Below are 27,590 nucleotides of genomic sequence, written 5' to 3'. Positions count from 1 at the left end.
GAGCTGACCTCCACACAGCACCCCGTCCCCTACTTATAGGGATGCCTGGGAGGGGGCCTCCCTCCACACCACCAAGGGAAATGCCCATACAGCCCCATATATATGGGCTAACCCCCCAGACCACCTGCCCACCTACCACCCCCCAATATATAGGGACTATACAACCTACTCTCACAGTAATAAGCACCCCCAGCCCTGACAGGCATTATTAGTATTACATATGACCTACATGCTGGCAGTGCTGACCAGGAAATGTGTAATAAGGTAATATACCACCCAGGGCTGCCGCTGCTGCTTTTCCCACTTATTTTCCAAATACAGGAGAGGGGGGGAGAAAGAGAGAGAGAGAGAGGCAGGCAGAGATTGCTGTGTATAACCCGTATGCTATAGCCACCAGCAGGACCACCCAAGCCCCTGGCAGCAGCAGAAAAGAAGTGGGACAAGCTGCAGCAGCAGCAGGTCACTCCCCCAGTGATCCCCCGCACGGAGGAGCTCCGAGATACCCTGCCCGGGTCACTCACCTCACTCCGAGCCGCCTAGCACACTCCGACCTCACCCGCAGCAGCGGGCACCTTACAGGGGCGGAGCCGCCCTGTCTGTCACACACCCCGCCCTCTGATTGGCTAGAGCTACCAGCGCTCTAGCGTCCGAGCGCCGCGATTGGCACCGAGAGGGGAGCTCCTTCCACTTGACTGGAGCGTGACGTCAACGACAGCCTGCGGGCTCTGGTCACGTGTTATAGACCCCCCTCTCCACAAGTGATGGACATCGGTGCGCCCACCATCGATGTATTACGTTGAAGGAACCATCGATGGCATAAACCTGTATGAACGGCTGTCTATGACCAATCATTATTCTCTGTCTGTAACATACACTACTCTATGGGGGGGATTCAAATGTTTGAAAAATCAGTTGGGAGTCTGTTTTTTCCTATCTATTAGACAGGGAAAAACAGACACCCAACCGACTTTTAAAACATTTTAATCTCCCCCTATGAGTCTATGTAGATCCAATGCAGAGTGTCTATATATTATATATAGATAGATAGATAGATAGATAGATAGATAGATAGATAGATAGATAGCTTTAATCCATGGTACTCCACTACCTGCAGTCACACGTGTTATTCGGGTTGTGATGTGGCAATAGGCTGGAAGGTAGTGCTATTATTTTATATTTGTACACAGTGTTTTTCTGCAATTCTAATGTTACAGATCAGTATTATGCCCCTTTTCCACCACAAAGCACGGGTCGCAGTCAGGAGCCTGATGCGGGTGCTACCTGGCTGCGGCCCGAGCTCAGCCCCCTTTCCCACTGCGCTCACCAACCCGGCAATATGCCGGGTTGGTAACGCTGCTAGCCAGGGACGTGTGGTGAGCTAAATAGCTCAGGAGGCACTGGCTAGAACCAGAGCCAGATTTACATGCAATTTTTGAGCCAAAGCGTACATCTGGGCATTATACACAGGTGCAGCAGTATATACATCTGGGCATTATACACAGGTGCAGCAGTATATACATCTGGGCATTATACACAGGTGCAGCAGTATATACATCTGGGCATTATACACAGGTGCAGCAGTATAAACTCCTGGAAATCTGGTGAGATTTGATTAGAGATGTGTGGAAAGGATACACAGGTGAGGCACTGCCTCACCTGCCATAGACTTTTTACTCCAGAGTTTTGGCTATAAAAATTATTAGAATAATGCACAGTAGATATTTCAAACATATTCTTTGTATTTTTCATATACTTTATACAGTCAAAACTCTGGCACAAACGTTAGTATGCCAGGAAAGGCTCTGCCTCACCCCACCGCATGTCACTGCTGCTAGCGACGCGGCAGGGGCGGCGCTGGGAGATCACAGGATCTCCCAGCGCCGCCCTTCCATAGACTGTGAACGGGAGCAGTCTCGTGTTCAACTCCGTAAGCTAACCGGGTAGGATTCCCGGGTCACTTGATCCGGGTTGACCCTTTTCCACTAGCAAAATACACAGGTAAATGCGCGCCCCCGTGCATTTACCCGTGTTTTTTGAGCTAGTGGAAAAGGGGTATTAGTTTGATGTGATTTTGCAAGTACTAATAGATATGGGGTCTATGGGGATAATTCAGATTTGATCACTGCTGTTCATTTTCGCACAGCGGGCGATTAGATCCAAACTGCACATGCGTCAGAGCTGCACTGCGCCGGTGTGTCACACCGCTGCAAAGGGTTTGTGCGAAGGATTCATTCGCACAGATGAATGCAAGGAGATTGACAGGAAGAAGGCGTTTGTGGGTGTCAACTGACCGTTTTCTGGGAGTGTTTGGAAAAACGTAGGCGTGTCCAAGTGTTTGCAGGGCGGGTGTCTGATGTCAATTCTGGTCCCGGACAGGCTGAAGTGATCGCAGCGGCTGGGCTGGGCAGAGACTGCACAAGATCTGTTTGTACAGCTCTGCTACACATGCGTTCGCACACTTGCACAGCAAAAATACACTCCCCTTTGGGCGGCGACTATTTGTTTGCTGCAATGCAAAAAAAACCTAGCGAGCGATCAGGTCTGAATTAGGCCCTATGTACTAAGCCTTGGAGAGAAATAAAGCGGATGGAGATAAATGGAAGAGACTCTCCTACCCCATTTAGCCAGGCTCTTAAAACCCATTTCTTTATGAAAACCTTAAAGTTCTTATCTTAACCCACCCTGTGTGCCACCCATGTCTGACTGCCCCTCCCTCACAGACTGACCTCTTCTCTGTCAGTTCCTCCCCTTGGCATTACTGTTACAGTCAGATCAGAACCTCTGGACCTGTCTGCTCTACCCATCCACTGGAGTACAGGTTCGGACAGCGATAATTGCCTGGTTTAGCTTTTTGCATTGAAGTGTAGGGTTTGACTAACAGACATACACATTTACTTCTACCTCACTCCCTATGTTGCTAATTATGTGGTTATTATAAAATAAACTGTAAATAAGTGTAACTGATATATATACATGTGTTACATTTATTTATATTTTAGTAATCTAAAAATGAGAACTTTGCAAAAGCCAAAACCAACTTAAAACCTACGATGGTTTGGGGCGTGTGGGTCATCTCTAGTAAAGCTAGTCCTCCTCGCCCCTAGCGCTCATGAGTAATGTAACACATAATGAAAGATAAATCATGCATTAGTATTTTAGTAGGAAAAAAATGTTTGAAATGAAGAAAGAGTGCGCTAGTAAAGGAGGAGCAGTTGGGACATCAGCGTGGTATTCTTAGTGGTATTACCAGGCTTATTTCCTGAAGTATTTGGAAAGCTTACTGTAGATGTAAATGCACATTATTATTTCAAGGACCGGGAAGTGGACAAGCATAGAGGACAAGCAAATGGGCTTGCATAAAAAAGGTCTTGTCTGTGCTTTATGTAAATAATAAGGGGTTGTTGGACCGTTGTATAACTAACATTATATTGCCAGTTTGTCTTGAATATTACTGATGGCGCAGTGGTGCAAGTAGAAAAAAATTCTTAGTGGTACTGCCCAAAAATGGGTGTGGCCACATGGGGCTTGGCCAATGAAAATGGGGGCGTGATACACATATGGGGGGCAAGATACACATATGACCCCACTAGTGCAGAGCCAGATACTCATATGCCCCCAATAGTGCCAGATACACATATGCCCCCAATAGTGGCATATACACATATGCTTCCAGTAGTGCAGTGCCAGATACATATATGCCCACACAGTGCCAGATATGCCTTCACAGTGCGAGATATGCCCCCACAGTGCCAGATACACATATGCCCCCACAGTACCAGATACACTTATGTCCCCACAGTGCCAGATATGCCCCCACAGTGCCAGATACACATATGCCTCCCTATAGTGCCAGATACACATATGCCCCCACAGTGCCAGATACACATATGCCCCCCATAGTGCCAGATATACATATGCCCCCAGCAGTGCAACTCACCGGCTCTGCTGTCACTGTGTCCGAGGGGACGAGAGCGCAGCGCGTGCCTCCCCTGCCCCTCTCCTGTGTTAAAGCTCGCGGTCTGGCACTTGCGGCTCCTGATTGGCTGCTGGTCTGTGAGCTTTGATTGGCTCACGAACTGGCTCCTGATTGTGATACACTCCGCCGTGTATATATATATATATATATATATATATATAAATAATTGTATTCTGAATCTGATTAAATTCACCATGCCCACTGTTGTTTGCCCAGCCTCAGGCAGCCGCTGGTACTTGATTTCCTCCTAGTTTCGCCGCCCCTTCTGCCTGCCCCCCTGTGAACATGGAGAATACGAGATGCTTGCCGTGGGAAGCCAAAGATCAGACGTAGCGGCGACACAACATGCCCAGCCAGCCCCCAGGGTCCGCGGGAGTGTGATTATGTCAATCACAGTCATGCTCCCAGCCAGGGCCGGTGCAAGGCTTCTCAACATCCTAGGCAAAATTTCAGACTGCTGCCCCCCCCCCAACCACACATCGAGTCTTAATACATACAGGAAATGTGGTAAACCCCAGAAAACAGGTTTTATCGCATTTTACTGTTAGTACATCCCATCCAGCTGACTCAACTTAGTGGGAACTTCAGGACAGATTACTACTGTAATGTTGTAGGCATTCTACCCAGGGTGCGCGAAAACTGCTAGACCAGGGCTGGATTAAGCCTTCAGGGGGCCTATACATTTATCTATGCAGTGGTCGAATTGGAAATTTTGAAGTGGGTGTATAGAAAAGTAAAGGTTGCAATTATGTGCATGCCTATGGTGCGCTCGCTCCGGAAAAGGGGGAGAGGCCACTCAAAAGGGGGCATGTCCTTCAGTGTAGTATCCCTTATACTATCTAGTACTGGTGCCCCTTTCACATTATACCACACAATATGAGCCGAAATTCACATTATAGCACACAGTATGAGCCGAAATTCACATTATAGCACACGGTATGAGCTGAAATTCACATTATAGTACATGGTATGAGCCGGAATTTACATTATAGCACACGGTATGAGCTGAAATTCACATTAGATCACACGGTATGAGCCGAAATTCATATTTATAGCACACAGAATGAGCCAAAATTCACATTATAGCACAAAGAATGAGCTGAAATTTACATTATAGCACACAGAATGAGCCGAAATTCACATTACACCACACAGAATGAGCCAAAATTCACATTATACCCCACAATATGATCCAAAATTCACATTACAGCACACAGAATGAGCCAAAATTCACATTATAGCACACGGTATGAGTCGAAATTCCATTATAGCAAACAGAATGAGCCGAAATTCACATTATAACACACAGTATGAGCCGAAATTCACATTATAGCACACAGTATGAGCCGAAATTCACATTATAGCACACAGTATGAGCCGAAACACGGTGGACAGGGTATCACACACGCAGGGGGTGTACAAAGCACCATACATGGGCCGGGGGGGTCATCACACAGGGCAACAGGGACAGGGTAGCACTGGGTGACACACACACACAAAGACAGGGGGGCACAAGGTGTCACGCACACAGAGGGAGGGTCCACACACATGGGGAATGGGGGGGTAGGAGGGCACAGGGCTCTCCAGCAGACACTCACCACTGCCATGTCCAGTCAATCTTAGCTTGAGCTGCAGGGTGTCACTGTCGACAAGGGAGTTCTGCAGCGCGGACCCAGGCACAGTCCGAAGAAGAGGCCGGCAGCAGGAGGATCCGAGCGCCAGCGTCTATGCAGCCCGGTTGAGTAATTGGTGGCGCCCGGTTGAGTAATTGGAGGAATCGAGGCACTGTGCACGGGCGGCTGCTGGAGGAGGGAGGGGGAGTGTGTGTCCGCCGTAACTGCTGCGGAGTAGTGTAGTTCAGAGCTCCGGCACCGCCGTGACTGGGAGCAGCGGTGGGGGGAACATGAGCACGCTGGGCCATTAAAAAAAAACACGACCTATATATATATATATATATATAATATATACATATATACACACATCATACATACATATATATATATATATATATATATACACACATACATATACACATCATATATATATATATATATTATCATTCCTTTCTGCCTTTTATATATTTAAATATACACCCTCACCCCCTCCCTTTACTGTATAGATCTAATGGTCCCCCACCCCCTAAGTATTTCCCCCCTCCCACCCTGACCCTTTATATAAGAAATCGAGCTTCTTCTTGGTGCGGGGCGGGAGTATGACGGCAGTTACCGCGGCGAGGAGCGGAAGACAGTTGCTATAGCAACTGTAACAATATCCGGCAGCAGCTGCTTACTCTATGTGCAGAGAGTATTAGAGCTGATGGGTGTGTAACATTGTCCGTGCGGGCGGCCAGCTGATAACAGTTGGGCGGCCGCGTCATCCCTTCAGCACGGTCAGTGTAACCCATCGGCAGCAGCTCTAATACTCTATGCACATAGAGTAAGCAGCGTGCTGACGGATATTGTTACAGTTGCTATAGCAACTGTCTTCCGCTCCTTGCTGCACTAACGCCCGTAACATTCCTCTTAAGGAAGAGGAGAATCGCTCACCGGCAGCGTGAGCAGCCGCCTTCACGTGGCCGGCGCCCATAGGCAGCTGCCTAAAGCTGCCTAGTGGTGGCGCCGGCCCTGCTCCCAGCAGACCGGGAAGTGGAGGTGGAGCTCGGCATCGGAGTTTGCTGCAATAATAGCCGCTAACCGCGGGTATAGTGTGAACGGAGGGTACGGCGTACTGGTGGCTAAATTCTTAGCGATACGCCGTACCCGAGCGTTTCGCCACACTTGCAGGCCTGCTGATGAGTCAGATTTACTAAGGCATGGGTTATTAAAGAAGCCGATCATTGGCAGCCTTGAGCAATGGTTTTAAAACGGCAATAGAAATAAATGGTAGACTGTCTGGTTTAGCATTTGTTTCTATTGTTGTTTTAAAACAACCCACTCTTTAGTGAATATGCCCCTTAGAGTTATGGCATACCTCCCAACTGTCCCAATTCCAACGGGACAGTCCTGCTTTCGGACACTGGGGGTAATTCAGAGTTGATCGCAGCAGCAAATTTGTTAGCAAAACCATGTGCACTGCAGGGGAGGCAGATATAACGTGTAGAGAGAGTAAGATTTGGGTGGGTTATTTTGTTTCTGTGCAGGGTAAATACTGGCTGCTTTATTTTTACACTGCAATTTAGATTGCAGATTGAACACACCACACCCAAATCTAAAGGGCCCTACACACTGGCCGAATTTTTGAAAGATATGAACGATCTCGTTCATAAATGAACGAGAACTCGTTCATATCTTTCAGTGTGGAGACTCCAGCGATGAACGATGCGCGGCCCCGCGCTCGTTCATCGCTGGTCTCCCGTCGGCTGTGCATGCAGGCCAATATGGACGATCTCGTCCATATTTGCCTGCACTTCAATGCAGCCGCGTGACGGGGGGAGTGAAGAAACTTCACTCCCCCCGTCACTGCCCCCCCGCCGCCGGGTCGCTCGTCGGCCGTATCCGCCGTCGGGCAGCTCGGCGGCGGGTCGGCCAGTGAGTAGGGCCCTTAACTCTCTCTGCACATATCTGCCCCACCTGCAGTGCACATGGGTGGTCATTCCGAGTTGTTCGCTATTTTTTTCGTTCGCACAACATATTCGCAAAATTGCGATTACGTTGTACAATAGCGAATATCCACCCCCAACGTATTTTTGCTATTTCGTACGCAGTAGTACACAAAGTAGGCGTATGCCAAATGACAACGCATTAATGCAAACCCATCGCATAAGCACAAACCTCATCGTTAAAATCCTAACTCATCGTAGATTTACACATTCGTCTTAAATTTGCACAAGCTTTTGCGAAAAAACGCACATCAATGGGTTTTTTTTTCAAATTTTAAGTTAAATAAGGCTCCACAAGCCTTTCTCAATTACGAATCCAATTAGTGTAATGAATGACAATGGTCCTGACCAATTAAGTCTTCAAAGAATACCAGAAGAACACTTTGTAGGCATAATTGGCCATAAACATTGAACTGGAAAAATTCCAAATATAGATATGGTAAATGTGCCTTGTCTAATGCAAATGTTTGAAGTATTGTGTAGATGTGTAGTGTGTGAATAAATGTGTTTACATGTATTTATAATCCATAACCTCCTAACATTTTTTTTTTTTAAATTATTGTTGGTGTATTTTTATGAAATTATTCTTAAGTAAGATGTGTGAACTGTTTTAGGTCACCAATTTCTGCACGCTAATGTGTTGTTCCTTTATAGCATAAATAAACACAACACCCGCTTAACTTCAACAATTTTTGTATTTATTTTGTTTTTGTTTTTTGATTTTCAGATATTAAAATGTTAACAAAAAAAAAATGAAACTTAAAAAAAAGTCTCTATTGCCTCTATATCGGCAATTACTGCCCTCAAATGGCCTTTTAGGCGCAGGAAAAGTGCAGGCAAACTGTTGGGATCTCCAACTGCAGCATCTGAAAAGAAGAGTCAAAGAAAACATTACTAACTTATAGGCCCTACACACTGGCCGATTTTTTGAAAGATATGAACGATCTCGTTCATAAATGAACAAGAACTCGTTCATATCTTTCAGTGTGGAGACTCCAGCGATGAACGATGCGCGGCCCCGCGCTCGTTCATCGCTGGTCTCCCGTCGGCTGTGCATGCAGGCCAATATGGACGATCTCGTCCATATTTGCCTGCACTTCAATGCAGCCGCGTGACGGGGGGAGTGAAGAAACTTCACTCCCCCCGTCACTGCCCCCCCGCCGCCGGGTCGCTCGTCGGCCGTATCCGCCGTCGGGCAGCTCGGCGGCGGATCGGCTAGTGTATAGGGCCCCTGACTCACATTACCTATTATACAAGCAAGGCACAAAGCACACTTTAATGCCAAAGTGACTACATCATGTATGTTTGAATGTTAAAACAGTAGCATACCAACACACAAGCATGCTCAGCAATGTTTTTTAATGTCAAATTTTTCATTGTAAAAGTGTGCCACACCATGGCATACATTTACTAAGATGGGAGTTCAATTTAAGATGGGATGTTGGCCATAGCAACCAATCAGATTCCACTTATTATCTTCTAGAAGGTGCAAAATAAACGAGAAGTAGAATCTTCTGGGTTGCTATGGGCAACATCCCATCTTCAATAGAACTCCCATCTTAGTAAATGCAACCCCATGCTGGGATTCATTCACATCTGGAGTGAAGCAGACTTTTCTTTTTTGTTGTTGGCCCTGCATCATCACACTGCATATCAACATCTTCAGAAGGAAACATATCCTAGCATGCCCACACTCCCTGAAAGCCTGCCTTACTACATAGGGTGAAACAGGTTATTTTATTATAAATTAATCATTTTTTGAGTGTAACTTTCACAACACAAATCACTGTGTCCTTAGCCTGGCTAACAAAGTGAAGCATGCGAGTTGAATGTGCTAATATTCAGAATACCCAGGCACAAGTGTAAAAGACCAACAACATACTAAACTCCACTCAGGTCTAACTGTTTCACTGACAACCTAGCACATAAAAACCATGTTGTCCTGGCAACATTGTCGACCTAATGAGTGTCGACCTAGAGTGGACACCCTAAACATTGCAGACATAGACACTGTACATCTAATGATACTCACACAAATGTAAATGCAACATCCATACCATGATGAAGAACACAAACATTTTTCCTTGGCCAAAGATTGGCCACAGTACAACACTGCATGTATTGGAATTTGAAGTTAAAGTAGGTAACAAATACATGTAAAATGTGTAAAATCTTACTCTCATCTGGCACATGCGCAGCACCCTCCTCATCCTCAGGGGCTTCTGCTGCCCATTCACTGGGTGGGGAAGGAGGCTGGATGGGGGAAGGAGGCTGGATGGGGGAAGGAGGATGGATGGGGGAAGGAGGATGGATTGGGGAGCTGATTACAGAGGGTGGGTCTGATTGAGAAGCGGAGGGGGGCGGAGAGGGTATTTGGGCCACAGAGGGGGAGGGGGCCAGAGAGGGGGAATGGGAAAGAGAGGGGGAGGTGGGCGGAGTGGTGGTTTGGCCTACAGAGGGGGAGGGGGACAGAGGGGGGTATTGGTAAAGAGAGGGGGAGGGGGGCAGAGAAGGTGATTGTGAAAGAGAGAGTGATTGGGGCGGAGAGGGGGATTGGGCCACAGAAGGTGAGGGGGCCTAAGAAGGGGATTGGGAAAGAGAGGGGGAGGGGGGGCGGAGAGGGGGATTGGGCCACAGAAGGGGAGGGGGGCTGAGAAGGGGATTGGGAAAGAGAGGGGGAGGGGGGAGGAGAGGGGGATTGGGCCACAGAAGGGGAGGGGGGCTCAGAAGGGGATTGGGAAAGAGAGGGGGAGTGGGGTGGAGAGGGGGATTGGGCCACAGAAGGGGAGGGGGGCTGAGAAGGGGATTGGGAAAGAGAGGGGGAAGGGGGTGGAGAGGGGCTTGGGGCCACAGAAGGGGAGGGGGGCTGAGAAGGGGATTGGTCAGGGCTTCGATCCGCAGCTTGCAATTGTGCTTGCCCTAGAATGACATATGTAATATTTAGTTTGTGGATTAAAAAATTTAACCAACAGCATTTTACTATTACACTGTTCTGTCCCATGTTAAAGACACGGGTAAATTTAGTAAGGTTTTTTTTTTTTTAAGAACTGGTGATGTTGCCCATAGCAAACAATCTGATTCTACTTAACATTTATCAAGCTGCTTCTAGAAGATAATAGATAGAATGTGATTGGTTGCTATAGGCAACATCACCAGTTCAAAAAAACTCCCACCTTAGAAATTTTCAACCACAGAGCAAGTTATTGGGTTCTGTCGCCAGCCTGTGTAGCAACTCAGTACAACAACATTCACTTTTTCAGAAGCACTTTGCTACACAGTGAGTACTGCTTGCCATAACCACACACACTGTGTCATGTTTGTTCTACAATAGTATATTGACAGTCTGCTAATTTTCACACTATATAACTTAGTGAAAATATGCAAGTTTAACATTAAAAGTTTCTGCTAATAATCTCAGTGTTATTTAATGTAATGTGAAACTTACTGCGCCTACGTCTATTGCGGATTTGTTGGCGGAGTTCCGCCAACAGGTTCGGTGTGCGACAGCGGAGGTCGCTCCAGCGCCTTTCCAGTTGTATAATTGTGCGTCTGGTCCGGGTGCGGAGTATGCGGCGGACCTCCGCGTAGGCCTCGCGCTTTACCCTATTGGGGATAAAGGGCCCTGCGCGGCCTATGCGTCGGTCCATTACTGCGACCAACACGCGCAGCTCACGTTGGGTAAATGCAGCTGCGCGCATGGTGCCAATGGCGTTTTCCATATATGGGCTTATATTTATAGTGTGTGGTGGCATGTGATTGGTTGTAAATTTATGGTGTCATCTGTAATAAACTTTATTGATGTGTGCATTACTGTGAAGGACAGTGGGGACAGTTCGCCTTAGCGGACATTCGCACCCGCGGAAGGATAAAACCCCCCCACAAACATTCCCTCACAAACACACACACACATACACAAACTTATTGAAAAGTAATTGTTACAATCTGTGTACTCACCACATTTTGCATGAACAATCAGCTGCACAAAGTCACATAGTTTATGACATTTAGGATAAGATGACGTCATTTTTAATGTAAACAGATGCACAAGCCAAACATAAAAAAAAAAAAGGAACTTGGGTTACTAGGGGTAACATGGCATAGTATTAGATATGGACACATATTCCCACAAAAAAAAAAAAGGTATTAAGTAACATTAAGTGTAGCCTGCATTATGTTGCTCATGTTATTTGGTATGTACAAAGGAATATGTCTATGTCGAGAAGATTTAGCTGATGTATTTTATAAATTAGTTTATTCACACTTGATTAAATTTGATAGTATTAAGCACATAATTTAAACATGCAGCTAACATCAAAGTATTTTACCAAATAAATAAAATACAGTGCATTATTTGTGAGTGTGTCAGATTTATACCTGGTAAATATAATTTTTTAATGTGGGCATACAATTGCTATTTGGAGTCTGTTGTAACTGCAGTGTTTGGCAAGTAATTGGTAAACAGGTAAATGCATTGGCCAATTAATTGCTAATTAGGCCAGACACACTTGTAACAGTACTTCGCAGGTGCTGAGTAGCTGCAGACTTACTCCTCGGCTGCGACGAGAGAGCGAACATTTGTTGTGTAATTTTTACCATCGGCTACGCATTTCTGCACAAAATATGCCCACTGCCAGTTGCCTACTCCCACACTTGCCGCCCACTTTCACGCCCATTTCGTTAGGTAGCAAAGCCTTGCCTCTGTCACGCCTCCGTCACTCCCTGTTTTCGGTGATGTTGTACGGGCTGATTTTCAGTTAGTACTTTTGCACAAGCGTCGTATCGCTCCTTTTGCGCACGCGCATTTATGCTTTCGCGCATGCGCAGTTTGCGTTTTTTTTTGCCGTTTGCAATGCGATGAACTGCTGCGATCAACTCGGAATGAGGGCCATGGTTTTGTCCAACTGCTAACAAATTTGCTGCTGCGATCAGATCTGAATTAGGCCCTTTGTCCTGCTGTCCCGCCCCGAGGGCCTTATTCAGGTTTGTAAGCAAACTAAAAAAGCACACTAATGGGTGGAGTGTGTTCAAACTGAAATCTAAATTGCAGTGTAAAAATAATGCAGCCAGTATTCACCATGCACAGTAACAATATAACCCACCCAAATCTAACTCTCTGCACATGTTACATCTGCCCCACCTGCAGTGCACATGGTTTCGCCCATTAGTGTGCTTTTTGGTTTGCTAACAAGCCTGAATAACCCCTCATGCTCCAAGATAGCAATGAAGAACGACACCCCCAGTGGCAGCGGGCGGGTGTGGCACCTGTGTGAAAAGAGGTCTCATCCGCTGAGGGTGTAGGCGGTGTCCGGAGAACCTTCCGGGGCAGGCAGGGTGGTAGACATTGGGATGAGGGAGTCAGTGAGATGGTGGGGGACACTGGGCTGGATGGGGGGACACTATGAAGAGGGAAGTACTGGGCAGGATAGGAAGGGGGCAGTGAGATAGGGGAGTGAGGGGCAATACTGGGCTGACTGGGGGGGATCAGCGTGACTGGACTGGCTGGGGGGTTCTAGGTGGGAGGGCAGTGAGATGGGCACAGTGGGCTGGTTGGGGACGGAAGGTGGTAGACAATGGGCTGGCAGGATGGGAGACACTGGGTAGGGGGGTCAGTAATGGTGGGGACACTGAGTTGGAGTAGGGATAGACACTGTGAACGGAGCACTGACCTGTTGCTGTTCAGTTTCTGCCTGGGCCCACTGCAGCACTGCACACTCACACGTCAGCCTCTTCAGTAGCCCATACGCAGTGTCCCTGCACCCTCTGGCATCCTGGGTCCCAGCTACATCACCACCAGCACTGTGCAGGGGTCTGTCCCTCGGTGGCAGATCCGGCGCGCTCCATCACTCCAGCGGGGAATCTGACATCTGGCGGCAAGTAGCTGGGCTGGGGGAGCACACAGCGGGGTCAGGAGCAGGAGACCGGCGGGTGTGGGGAAGGTGATCGAGGACCTGTTCAGTGCTGGGTGGTGGGGGCTGCAGCACTGCTCCCGGATCCTGTGGCAGCAAGATCAGAGCTGCTCAGTGCCCGCTGGCAGCTTTGGGTGGGACGGAGTTAACTTTTGCCACGCTGGCTGGTCTCGGGGACTTGGTAATCAAGAAACACTGGGCCCCCGAGTGGAGTTTTCACAGTGCTGCAATGTGACTGGGTGCAGGGGAGTGGCGGCCCTGCAGTCATCCTGGGACCCATAGCAGCCGCATCCCCTGCACTTATTGTAATTACGCCACTGCTAACCTCCCCCGTTAATGCCTGACCCTAACCTCCCCCTGGTGGTGTCTAAGCCTAACCTCCCCTTCTCCGCAGTCTTTCCCCAACCCTCCCCTCTCAGTGCCTGGAGGTGCCTAACAGTATGCCCTCCTCCCTACAGCCTAACCCACCTCCCCTCCTCCCCCCCCCCCAACCCCACACAGCCTAACCCTAACCCCACTGGGCGGTGACTAGAAAATTAACTGGAAGCCATAATAATGTTGCATAATATGAATTGGGGCACTGTAATGTGGCACAATATGAAAGGGAGGCACTATGGTGTGACATAATATAAACTGGGGGCACTGTAATGTGGCATAATATGAACTGGAGGCACTGTATGGCATAAAGTAAATTGGGAGTGCTGTGTTGCATAATGTGTATTGGCAGCCTTACAATTTGATATAACTAACCAAGGCACTACTATAATAAAAAAAAAATTAATTAGGGCACTATTATGAGGCATAACATTAACAACCTCTACAGAAAGGACTCTCTCTAGAAGCATTGGGACAGTGGCCCCTTCCAAATGTTACTATGGGGCCTATAAAGTTCTGGCTACACCCCTGGTGCATGCCCGGTGACTTAAGGTTCTCTGGTCCACTGTATCGGACCAGAGAGCAGCTGCCAGCAAGAAGAGACAGGTGTCATAACATGAGGTGGGAGAATGTATCCTTAGAACATTTTATTGTCTTCTACTGGTTATACAAGTATCTATATACCTTTTCCTGACCACTTATGTAAGTTATAAATATGTTTGTTGAACCTCTCATTAAGTCTATACTATATTATAGACCATCTATAGTGTTAATTATTAATACTGTATGTTACATAAGGTATCCATTGTATAAGGGGACCAATGTGTACATACTATATACAGTATATGTCCATGGCTGATGCTTGGTTCTTCTGCCGCTCCCCCAGGCTGACAGATTTGTTCCAACGCTCCGCAGATTCTGGAATAGCGCTAACGTCTGGAAAAAAAATGCATTTAAGTCGGGTGGGCTGACCTTACTACCCAGTAAGGCGTCAGCCTTACTGGGATTGTTGGTCCTGTATAGTATATGTGTAACATATTCAGCGATGTCACTAAGGAGGTGCAGACCGCTCCCCGGTGTATTCCCCCTTCAGAGGGTGACACCAAAATGCTGCCTCCTCAGTGACAAGAGCCGGGTGCTGCACTGTAACGTTACGAACAGCACTCGGTTCCTGGCACAGTGTAGGAGCTGACATTACACCCAGACAGTCTCCGATGGCAACCCAGCATCTTCAGGACTCCCGGTGTGATGAAAATTGTGGATGAGCTGTGAGGCCACACCCCTTCCCGCAAGGGCATGCCCCCTTTTTGTATCTACTCTGCAACGTGTGTCACAGACCATAGTGATGCCCCTAGATGTATGACATACTGTCAGGGACCCCAGCCGGTATCCCTGATGTCTGGACTCTGAGTATGACCAGAGGGTGTCCTTTGATTCATCTTGATTGTATCACACTAGTGTCAGGACTGCGATCACACAATTCCTGATGCAGTGAGTGCAGAGCCAAATATAATACACCGAATATGGTATCTCTCTGCCATTATACCATACACTTTACTGTCACCACCCATGGTAACTTCAGGTCCCATAACACTACCACAATGGCGATGCAAACTAGTATGCACAACAAGGGTAGCATACTGTAACAAATGAATCAGCACAGTCCTAGTGCATCCTAGTTTTGCATCACATTGCGACTAAGATGCATTTCCGGCACAAAATACACAAAAAAATACCCAATGCTAGCAGAGGCTCTCGAGACCTGGTGCACTGAGAGGGACTGTTTGGCGCGGGTGTAGTATGGCTGACCGGCGGTCTCCTGACCGCCGGTCAACTTACCGACGCCGGGATCCCGGCAGCATACCGACGCCGGGATCCCGGCGGGGAGAGGCGAGTGCAGCAAGCCCCTTGCGGACTCGCTGCGCTCGCCACGCTGCGGGCTCAGTGGCGACCTACGGTCGCCACGGGTTCTATTCCCACTCTATGGGTGTCGTGGACACCCACGAGTGGAAATAGTCCCTGTTGGTCGGCATGCCGACCATCGGGATAGTGGGTGTCGGGAAGCTGCAGGAGGTTATGTGACCGTCGGTCTCCCGACCGTCGGTCACATGAATACCACCCGTTTGGCGCAACTGCAGCAATGATGTATGAGAACACATCTGTGGCTACATGAAATATGGTATGCTTCATTATTTAAGCTATGAGTTCAAACGACTGCAATCTGATGTTGGATTGGTTCAATACCACATTTCTCTGCAACCATAAGTCCTAGTGATTTACCAATCGCACCAAACCTGCGTATAGACTTCAAATATTTCTCTGTGATTTCAGAGGCTCCTAGCTGTTTTGTATGTCAAAAACAGATAAAATATGGTTTTGTCTTTGATCTGGTTTATGTGCAGTGTGGTGTGACTGCTGAGAGCAATTGCAGCTGTACAGGTCCAAGTAATCAATATGCAAGCCTTAGACCAGTGATGGGGAACCTATGGCACTCCTGCTGTTGTTGAACTACACATTCCAGCATGACTTGCTACAGTTTTAGCATGGCCAAATAGCCCTACACTGCACTATGGGCCTAATTCAGATCTGATCGCAGCAAATTTGTTAGCAAATGGGCAAAACCATATGCACTGCAGGTCAGGGACGTGCAGTCAGGGGAGGCAGTGCCTCCCATGTCATTAATGAGTAAAATATTACAAGGAAGATACTTATGACACATATTCTGTGTCATAAGTATCTTCGTTATATTATTCTATTCATTTTAAGACATTTAAATAGTGTAGGAGGTACTGATAACAGTGCCTCCCATTGACAATGGGAATGGGAATAAAGTGGGTGGCCGGGCCAAGCACTGGGCTGTAAAAGCCCATTGAAAAAAGGCGAGAAAGCGGCACTAGTATAAGTGCCTCTTTGACAGGGCCAGATGTGATTGGATAGCGGATCCAGGGCTGGATCCGCTAGTCCAATCACCCATACGATGCGGCATCAGTGCTCATCTCCCTCTCCTCCTCACATTCCGGCGCGGTAACCTCCTCCGTTACCCCGCCGGGATGTGAGGCGCCTGCTTCCTGCTCACCCACACCACATGTTCGGAGCCTTCCGCCTCCCCCTCCTGTGTCGCTCTCTCCCCGCGCCAGCCCAATGCTTATAAGAGCTACTGGCAAGCCATGGACCTGCACCCTCCGCCGGCAAGACAATGAGCAGCTGGAGGCCGGAAGCTGCACCTTTATCCGAGGTGTCTCTCTCTCTCTCTCTCTCTCTCTCTCTCTTTTTCTTCTCTCACTTTCTCTCTCTCTGTTTTTTCTTTTCTCTCTCTCTCCCCTACAGGTACTACTGGACAAGTGGACGTGATTCTCGGTGTGGGGATGTAGGTAAGTATGTGTGAGTGCGTAAGTGTGTTTTAATACATTTTTACTTTCAAGGTGTGTGTATTGTGTTTTTATTTGGGTATTTTTTGTTGTTGTAGAACTACAGGTACCAGCAGGCCCATTATTTCTCTGCATGCTGGTACTTGTGGTTCTCCAAGTACCAGCAAGCAGGGGACGCTTGCTGGGCCTTGTAGTTCTGCAACAAAAACCAATATCCTTTTTTTTAACACACTTATGGCTATGAGCCCGGCACCCACCGCCCAGGGGTGCTGGGGACAACCTCAGGCTTCACACCTGGCCCTTGGATGCCTGGAGGGGGAACCCCTTGATTTAAGGGGTCCCCACTCCTCCAGGGAACCCTGGCCAGGGGTGACTAGTTGGGGGGTAATGCCACGGCCGCAGGGACCAATCTAAAAGTGTCCCCCAGCTGTGGCATTATCTCCCTGGCTAGTGGAGCCCGGTCACCGGTGCTGGTTTTAAAAATACGGGGGACCACTACATCTTTTGTCCCCTGTATTTTTGGAACCAGGACCGGACTAAGAGCCCAGTGCTGGTTGTCTAAATACGGGGAACCCCTGTCCAATTTCTCCCCCAGTATTTAAACAACCAGGACCGGCTCAAAGAGCCCGAGGCTGATTATACTTAGGAGGGGGACTCCACGCATTTCTTTTTTAAAATTTAACCCATTCACACCCTTTTCCACAGATAAGCATGCACGGATCTCACTGATCCGTGCATGACTATCACAACACGCCAGCAAAAAGCAGGTCTATTTGAAACCTCATTTTTTTATGAATTCCATGCTTTCCCGGCAGTGTTTGGCTATTGTTGGCAGTGATTGAGAATACAAATTCTTAGTAAATTACTGAGTTCTATTAAATAACAGCCGGGTTTTCACCGATGGTCTATTGATTCATATTTGTGTGGTCGGCAGTGTATCTCAATACGAATAGCCCCAACACTGCCAACATTTGTGTTTAGTAAATTCCTGAGATTACACTTAGAAAAAAAAAGCCAACTCAAATGAAATCGGGACCTTAGTAAATATACCCTAGTGAGTCCAGTCTTGCCACTTCTCCCCTCTTCTCTCACTCTCTCTCTCTCCCGACCCCGGATTCCTGTTCAGGCTGCTCTTGTCACCAGCGATCCCTGCAGTTCTAAGCCCAGGTCCATATAAGTAAATACCAATATAATTGTCATTCACTGTCTGTTCCCATCACCCTGTACTTCTCTCTTTTTTTACACTCTCACCCGCTGCTACTGCTGTTACCCTTTCCCTGGCATCACCCTCTCCCTGTCACTTACTACAGCCACCCTTTCCCCGGCGTCACCCACTGCTGTCACCCCCTACCTGGCGTCACCCTCTCCCTGGCATCACCCACTGCTGCCACCCTCTCCCTGGTGTCACCCACTGCTGTCACCACCTCCCTGGCATCACCCTCTCCCTGGCATAACCCACTGCTGTCACCCTCCCCGTCACCCTCTCCCTGGTGTCACCCTCCCCGTCACCCTCTCCCTGGCATCACCCACTGCTGCCACCCTCTCCCTGACATCACCCACTGCTTTCACCCTCTCCCTGGCATCATCCTCCATGTCTCCTTCTCCCTGGCATCACCCACTGCTGTCACCCTCTCCCTGGCGACCCTCTCCCTGGCGTCACGCTCTTCCTGGCGTCATGCTTTTCCTGTCACCCTCTCCCTGGCATCACCCACTCCCTGTCACCCTCTCTCTGACGTCACCCTCTCCCTGTCACCCACTGCTGGCTATTTTGTTGTCCAGGACTTCCATTAACTTAATAGCGCCACATCCACGGTGCTATTAAGTTAATGGAAGCCATGGACATAAAAATTGCATTCATGTCCTCCTCCCACTCCCTTCCCAGTCCCAAACACTCATTTAAAAAAAAAAAATCTATAAAAATGTACAATATATCACAAGTATAATGAGCAGGCAGGCAGCGGGAATTGGCGGCAGTGGCGGCATCGGACTGAGATGCAAATTAGTGGCGGAGGGTTGGGTCAGTTGATGGTGGGCGAGTTTGTAAGCCATTGGTGGTGGCAGTGGGCATCGGCTCAGGGTCAGTAGCTGGCATTGGCTCGGCGGCGGTAGGGGTCATCGGCAGGATTCGGTGGACATTATGGCTGTAGTGCCTCACCAGCCACTGACCTCACCGCACGCCACTACTGCAGGTGGGGCAGATGTAACATATGCAGAGAGAGTTAGATTTGGGTGGGGTGTGTTCAAACTGAAATCTAAATTGCAGTGTAAGAATAAAGCAGCCAATATTTACCCTGCACAGAAACAGTATAATCCAACCAAATCTAACTCTCTCTGCACATGTTATATCTTCCCCCCCCCCCCCCACCACCACCTGCAGTGCACATGGTTTTGCCCAACTGCTAACAAATTTGCTGCTGTGATCAACTCTGAATTACCCCCATAGTTTTGCCCATTTGCTAACAAATTTGCTGCTGCGATCAGGTCTGAATTAGGCCCAATGTATGAGGCAGGCTATAGCTTGTTATGTGCTAATTATGGCCCCTTCACGGAGTGCCCACACTCGCTCTAATGGGGCACAGCTACGATCACTTACACTGACATGTGGGGTGACGCTCAGCACAGGGCTAGTCAGGCTCGGCCCCACTGCACAAGTACAAAAGCATTGCACAGCGGCGATGCTTTTGTACTTGAAGAGTAACTCCCTACCAGCGCAGCACCTGCATGCTGGCAGTGAGTTACTCATCGTTGTTATGGTCGCAGAGGCTGCATGTGACGTCACGCAGCCGCTACGGTCCGCCCCCCACACGGTCCGGCCACACCTGCGTTGGCCAGACCATGCCCACAAAACGGCGGCCAGACGCCCTCTCCCGCCCAGCGAACGCCTCTGCCTGTCAATCAGGCAGAGGCGATTGCTGGGCTACGACAGCCGTCGGCTGTCTGGCATGCGACGGCGCACTTCTGACCTGATCGCTGCGCTGCAGGGAACGGCAGAATGCGATCAGGTCAGAATGACCCCTAAAAACAAGCATTTGGAAAGCCCCCTCTAGAGATCCTGTATTTACCCCTGATGGCAGCGTGCAGATATCCATGCATACAGGTATGTGTGAATTTATGCAGACACGAGGCCTGATCCTTCGCCACACATGAAGCTGTTGCAATTCCATCCGCTGACAGTGATCGGAAACCCTAGAGAACATCGGCCTGGATTCTGATTCTGCCACATGTGTGTGATCGCTTCGCCCCCAGCCGTCAACGTTCCAGAGCATCTGTCATCAATAGTACCTGCATTTACAACAGCCCCATACGTAATGTCGGAGATCCGACTGGAACCAGACGGATCTCTGTATACGCACAGCTCAGAGTAATCCGCTACATATCCAATGGATGCTTTTGCTAGATCTGAGACCTGTCTGCATTCGGAATTGCATGCATTGACCTGCGTGTTGTTCTGTAGTGGAACGTTGTAAATTACCTCTATAATATTAATGCTGTATGACCTTCCTGTAGTTACATTCAGTTACTGCTCCTCTGTTATGTTACTTCCATTCTGTAGATAGGCAATCTCTTATCTTGTTTTTTATAATCATCATAAACTTATTTTATGCTCTTTTTATAACCTGTTTAATACATAACATCTGCTGTGTCAAGTAACAGAATCCTGTTGCCTAAGCCGTTGTCAGGCCATATACTGTAGTGTACTTAGCTATAGCGGTACTGCCACCATAGTGGTAATGCAAAGCAATAGTACTGTATTTCCATTTTCCTTTGAGGCTGCAATTATACAGTACCTGTACCCAGATCTCTTAGGCTGAGGTGGATCATTGGTGGGTTCGCCCCAAAATCTCCCACTTTTGGAACTCTTTCCTAGTGCTGATTTAACAGATAACCAAACATACGCCATTCCACTGACCCCCTACATTTTCACCGAATCCCTAAAAATACCCCCATTAAGTCAGCCAGGCAGCCCTTAGATGGTCATCCCACATACAAGTAATGCCGCAAGGCGTCAAATCACTATAAATTGGAAAATGCAACTCCATTTTTCCAGAAACCAATAATGGGGCTAATTCTCAGTCGGGTGTAGTTGGGAGACCGGACGGTTTTCGCAGATTTCAGCATAATGCGCATATGCAAAGCTAAGAAATCTGCGAGTGCAAGTGCGCCGGACCAAGCTTACACTAATTGACGGAGATCGCTCCTGCGACGTATTGATCTGTCTGCTGCTAGACTACCCCATTTAGTGGGAGTGTGATGGGTATTTCATGGACGGTTATTTCAACCTCTATGCATGATCGCAACTTTTGGACGGAGATGGAACGTCTGTTTCTGATGGATCTTGCGCAGAGTCTTCTACAGACAGATACCCAGAGGTCGGTAGAGGCTTCCACTTTCAGACGCACAGATTTTCCACAGACTTTGGTGGATCCCAGCAAGTGCATAAGAAACTAAGTAGAATGCCTTGTATGTATGGAAAAGCAATTGCATAGATGCTTTAGACCCAAGCCCATGAATAAAAAATGTTCTCCTCTGTGGAATAGTTGCCCAGGGGAGATGTATCAAACCTTGGAGAGTGATAAAGTAGAAAGAAATAAACTGCCAGCCAATCAACTCCTTACTGCCATGTTACAGGCTGTGTTTTAAAAATGACAGGAGCTGGTTGGTAGGTAGGTAGGTACTTTATCTCTCTCCACTTTATCCATCTGCAAGGCTTAGTTCATCTGCCCCTGTTTATGAAAAATGACTGGAGTACTCAGTACTAGGCACCGTAGATGAGACACAACAATCTCACCCCCCTCGTCACATTTTGTTCCCCACCCCTCATCATCCATGCCCACCCTCGCCCTTCCTTTCCACCTGTATTCCTTTAAATTAATCAAAGTATTATATAGACATGCACTATCAGGGGGTCAGTGGAATTCGTGTGAGGCTCTAAATAACTAGTCATTTTATGGATCCACATATAATAAAAAATAAAGACTTTGAATAATTGGTTCGTAATTCCTTAATGATCCCACAGTCACTGGGCAAAGGGCGGTTGTTAGAGAGGTAAACCAATCATTGTAATAATTTTTAACCCAACTGGTTCCAACGGCCTGGGAAGTAGGGTCTCTTATCTCGATGACAATCTGTACTGATGATTTTGGTTCATAGGGCGTCTGTAAAGCCAGTGCTAGAAGTAAGACGCGGGCTCTGCTATACTTTCTGAGGGTGAGGCACCATGACTTGGTGGAAGGTGGTGGGAGCTGTCCTGGGGGCTTTGGTGATATTAGCCATTGGTCTCTTGATTGGACATTTCGGAATTTCAAGTAATGATGACCCAAAGTGGATGAAAGAAGTTGCAAAAGACCTCGATGAAGAATTTATTCAGCAGTTTATGAAGGAGGTGGATAATAAGAGGATTGAAGAGAATTTGAGGTGAGAAAGACAAATGCAGCCTACTTTGCCAAACTATGGGGGAGATTTATCAATTCTTGGAGATAAAGCGGACAGAGATAAAGTACCGACCAATCAGCCTCTAACTGCCATTTTACAGGATGTGCTAGGAAACTAGCAACATCTCCACTTTATCTCTCTCCATGAGTTTACAAGTTGATGCATTGGGGAAAGATATGGTTTGGAGGGCAGCAGGCTTACATTTTGCCTATGGCGTTGAGAAACCTTACACCTGCCCTGCACCAAGCGCATCATGAAACAAATGCTAAAACTTTAATCTGCACTTAGCTTTCCAGAAAATGTGCACTCCAACCTACTAACACTGTAGGACCGATCCTTTTATCAAAGTAGATGTTTCTGTCTTGATCCCAAAACACCACCTGGTATAGCTTCCTTTATGTCATGCCAGTGAATGGATCGCTGTATTGGCTTTATTGAATGTGTCACTTAGTTGTGTTTAAAGCTTTTTATTACATTTGTATTGAGTAAGGTGCACCAACTAATTTGCTGTCATGCAGAAGTGCAACTAGTAGGTACAAATTGCATCCCAGTATAAGGATAGCTGGGAAGATTGTGGGGGAGTTGTATCAAGCCTTAAAGAGAGAGAGAGATAAAGTACAACAGTGCATGGGCAGTGTGATCGTGGCACATGCTCAGTCGTCTGGAAATCGCTCAACTTCATAAATATCGGCATAGCATACATCTCCGGACCAGGCCCTTTGCACCTTGGCAAAACCAGGCTGCACTGCAGATGGGCAGATGTAACATGTGCAGAGAGATTTAGACGTGGGAAGGGAGTGTCCTCGCTCAAATCTAAATTGCTGTGTAACAATAAAGCTGCCCAGCATTTGTGGGCTACATGCAAAAGCAGACAGTATTTGCCCTGCATGCAAAAGTAATAACTGTAATAATAATTCAGACCTGATCACTAGGGTGCTTTTTTTGCATCCCTGCGATCAGGTATTCGCTGCCTACAGGGGGAGGGGGAAATCGCTGTGCAGTGCTGCGATGGAATGTGCGGTCTATGCACAGCCCAGGACTTACTCAGCCGCTGCGATGATCGGGGCCAGAGCTGATACCAGAAATCCTCCCTCCAAACGCCTGGTCCCTCCTGCATTTCTCAGGGCACTCCTCAAAAACGGTGAGTTGCCACCCACAAATGCCCTCTTCCTGCCAATCTCCTTGCGTTCGCCGGTGCGATGGGATTTTTTGTACCATCCCGTCGCTGCCCAGCGCTCCCCATCACTGCGGACTGTTGCGCCTGTGCATTGTGCTGCATACACATGCGCAGTTCAGACCTGATAAGGTCTGAATCGGCCCCTGTTTCAGCACCCCTTGCATTGCAGCATGGTTCCAGATACAAAGTTAATTTATTATTTTGCTTTGCTGTATATATATATATATATATATATATTGCATAGTAAGAACATGAAGTTCACCAGTGCCTCCAGAATAAAGTCATAGCCCTCTGTCAGTGCGCTCACCATGCATTGTTTGCTCTGCTTCTCTGCAGGATCCTCTCACAGAAACCTCATGTCGCAACAACTGCGGCGGATGAGGATTTGGTGCAGTTAATGCTGTCTCGCTGGAGGGACCCGATCTTTGGCCTGGATGAAGCTAAGGATGAACGATATGAAGTCTTCCTGTCCTTTCCAGATGATAAGATTCCAAACAGCGTCAGAGTTGGTAAGTGGTGCCTTCCCTACATATACAGGGGATGTAGTTATGTGACCGGCGGTCAGGAGACCACCGGTCACAATACATCCCCCTACATCACGTCCCCTCACAACCCCGATGGTCAGCATGCCGACCAACAGGGACTATTCCCACTCGTGGGTTTCCATGACACCCATAGAGTGGGAATAGACCCTGCAAGGGGCTTGTTGCGCTCGCCCCCCGCTGGCATTCCACCGCTGGGATCCCGTGGTCGGTATGCTGACCGCTGGTCTCCTGACCGTCAGTCACGCATACCCAACCCATATACAGTTAGGTCCATATACTGTATATTTGGACACTGGCACAGTTGTCCTAATCTTGGTTCTGTACGCCACCACAATTGATTTGGAAATTAAACAACGGACATGGTATTGAAGTGCAGACTTTCAGCTTTAATCAAGGGGTGGAACACAGATCACAGTATGACACGTTTAGGAATTGCACCCATTTTTATACGCAGTCCCCTGTTTTCAGGTGCTCAAATGTAATTGGGCAAAGTAACATGATCATAAATAAAATGCTGATTTTTAATACTTTGTTGAGAACCCTTTGCAGGCAATGACTGTCTGAGGTCTGGAACCCATGGACATCACCTAATGCTGGGTTTCCTCCTATGCTATGCTTTGCCAGGCCTTTACTGCAGCTGTCTTCACTTGTTTGTTGATGGGTCTTTCTGCCTTTAGTATGGCGTTTGGCATGTGGAACTCTACTCGATTGGGTTGAGATCAGGTGATTGACTCGGCCATTGAAAAATATTCCACTTCTTTGCCTTAAAAAAAAACCTGGGTTGCTTTCGCAGTATGTTTCGGGTCATTGTCCATCTATACGGTGAAGCAACATCCAATCAACTTTGCAGAATTTGATGAATCTAACAGACAGTATATCTCTATACACTTCAGAAATCTTCCAGTTGCTTCTGTCTTCTGTCACATCATCAATAAACACTAGTGACCCAGTGCCATTGGCTGCCATGCATGCCCATGGCATCACACTGCCTCCACCTTGCTCTACAGAAGATGTGGCATGCTTCGGACCATAAGCCCTTCCAAGCTATGATTGCGCTCTGACTCTCTAAGGCTAACAGGCAGCGCGGCCCTCTTCCTTCTCTGAATGAAGTTGTGTTACGATAGCCCCCTGTATTGTGTATCTCTAATGCCGTAGAGCTGGGATAGGAAGAATTGGTGCTACTTTGTCTCTTCTTATTTATTAACAGTTATAAACAATATCTATATCTTCTTTCTTTTGTACAGTGAGCTCTGATGGTAACCCTCTGTTTACATCAATACCAGCCGAGGATGGACTCACCGCCGACCAGAGGGATCCAACCATTCTAAAACCCTTTGTTGCATTTGCTCCCAATGGAACAGCCAAGGTATATATATAGACCTGCTCTCCACATGTCCTGTGGGGTTTACAAAGTTGGAAAATATAGTGTATGGGGCTAATTCAGACCTGATCGGTGCTGTGCGTGTTCGCCGGCGTATGGCAGACAGCTGACGGCTGTGTCAGTCCTGCGATCGCCTCTGCCTGATTGACAGGCATAGGCGGTCGCTGGGTGGGAGGGGGCGGGCTGGCGGCATTTACCCGCCGTTTAGTGGACCGTTAGGGGGTGGACCGCAGCGGCTGCGTGACCTCACATGCAGCCGATGCGACGAGTGGCTCCCTGCCAGCACGCAGGTGCTGCACTGGTAGGGAGCTACTCTTCCAGTACAAAAGCATCGCTGCTGTGTGATGCTTTTGTACTTGTGCAGGGGGGTCGGCCCTGACATGCGGGGTGGACTAGCCCTGTGCTGGGCGCCCCCCCCCACATGTCAGGGAAGCTGACCGTAGATGTACTAAATTTAGCACATCTACGATCAGGTCTGAATCACCCCCCATGTCCGCTACGGAGTGTTGGAAACGCAGCACTGTACTACAGAGGCCGCCTATGGTTGTCACGGTCATATTTAGAAATACAAGTATGACTTTGAGGAACCTCCCTTTGCTCACCTTATTAGACCTCTTCCGTCACTGAGAAGAGAATAAAATTACATTTTAGGCCCCCATACAGCTGCTACGGATTGTTGCAAATTTCCGATCGGGGAATCAGAAATATTCAACAAGTTGAAAAAGCTTGATTCCCTGATCCTGACCAAAAACGTCTGGGATCAGCAAATTGGGGATTTGTAACATGAAGATTTTCCCTGATTCCCAGACGACCTGATTCCCAGACGACCGGAAACCACCGATCGGAGCCACCATCGATGTTGGCCGATCAGCGGCCATCAATGATTGGTGATCCACCAATCATTGATGGCCGCTGATCGGCCAACATCGATGGTGGCTCCGATCGGTGGTTCCGGTCGCATCGGGGAGTAGGGGAAACGGCAAGCGGATGAATGGCCTTAAGAATCTGGTTACTATGAGCAACATCTCCTGTTAGGTCTTTACAGCAGTTTATATAAATGTATAGTGTGTAATTTTATATATTTTATTGCTATGTTTACACTAAGGAGACTTTAAAAATACAGCACTAAATGTTGTCCCCGGTGCTGCCTGGGTTTTCTCTCTTTCTCTATCTGTCTTCAGCATTTCCCCCACTCTTTTATCCTCCTCTTTCTCCCCCTCTTACCCCACCTCTCCCTCTCTTCCACTTCACATGTTTATTTCTCTTATCAGCACATAGTTTTATTATATTCATTATTCTTACCATTGCCTTTTTCTTTTCATTTATTTACTATTGTACTTTTTGAGATGCCCTCAGCTTTTCTCCTCTACAGAGTTCTTTCTTAACACATTTTTGGTTGTGGAGAATATTGTGATGTTGTTATTGGGTGATTATCAGGAGTGTTAAGGCCCGTACACACTGGCCGATATATCGGCCGTTCTCTTGAATGGCCGATATATATCGCGGGTCCCAGAGCCGGCCCTAAACAATATGATGCCCTAGGCAAGATTTTGGCTGGTGCCCCCTAGCACCACTGCTGGTTCCGCCTCTGACCCTGCACCCCTTACCCAGTACCATCACCCCTCACCCATAGCAGTCCTCATTTTGGTGTTTGTAACCCCTATATTTTACAGTTCGCACATTTGGTGCACAGTCCAAAAAGGGGCGTGTTCTTGCTGGCAAGGGGCATGGCCACACAATAGTAACCCCAATTCAAATTACGCCACACAGTACTGCAACTTTATTCACATTATATCATGCGATAGTGTTTCTAATTCACATTACATCACAC

The 27,590-nt window shown here is 47.8% G+C and overlaps 2 protein-coding genes across 2 annotated transcripts in view; one reads left to right on the top strand and one right to left on the bottom strand.

Moving 5' to 3' along the window:
- Window positions 1–672, bottom strand: part of ENPP4 (ectonucleotide pyrophosphatase/phosphodiesterase 4) — a 41,999-nt gene extending 41,327 nt beyond the window's left edge. Inside the window, exon 1 of the mRNA XM_063915218.1 lies at window positions 522–672. The gene's annotated coding sequence lies outside the window, so the exon portion shown is untranslated. The remainder of the gene's footprint in view (window positions 1–521) is intronic.
- Window positions 1–27,590, top strand: part of LOC134908946 (aminopeptidase NAALADL1-like) — a 117,885-nt gene that overhangs the window by 18,707 nt on the left and 71,588 nt on the right. The window contains exons 2-3 of the mRNA XM_063915217.1: window positions 24,170–24,342; window positions 25,623–25,744. Of these exons, the coding sequence (XP_063771287.1) occupies window positions 24,231–24,342; window positions 25,623–25,744 (234 nt within the window). The 5' untranslated portion in view covers window positions 24,170–24,230. The remainder of the gene's footprint in view (window positions 1–24,169; window positions 24,343–25,622; window positions 25,745–27,590) is intronic.

This window comes from Pseudophryne corroboree, chromosome 4 (assembly GCF_028390025.1).
Source record: "Pseudophryne corroboree isolate aPseCor3 chromosome 4, aPseCor3.hap2, whole genome shotgun sequence".
Taxonomy (NCBI): domain Eukaryota; kingdom Metazoa; phylum Chordata; class Amphibia; order Anura; family Myobatrachidae; genus Pseudophryne; species Pseudophryne corroboree.
Note: the sequence above shows the minus strand (reverse complement) of the source record. Positions and strands in the feature narration are given on the sequence as shown.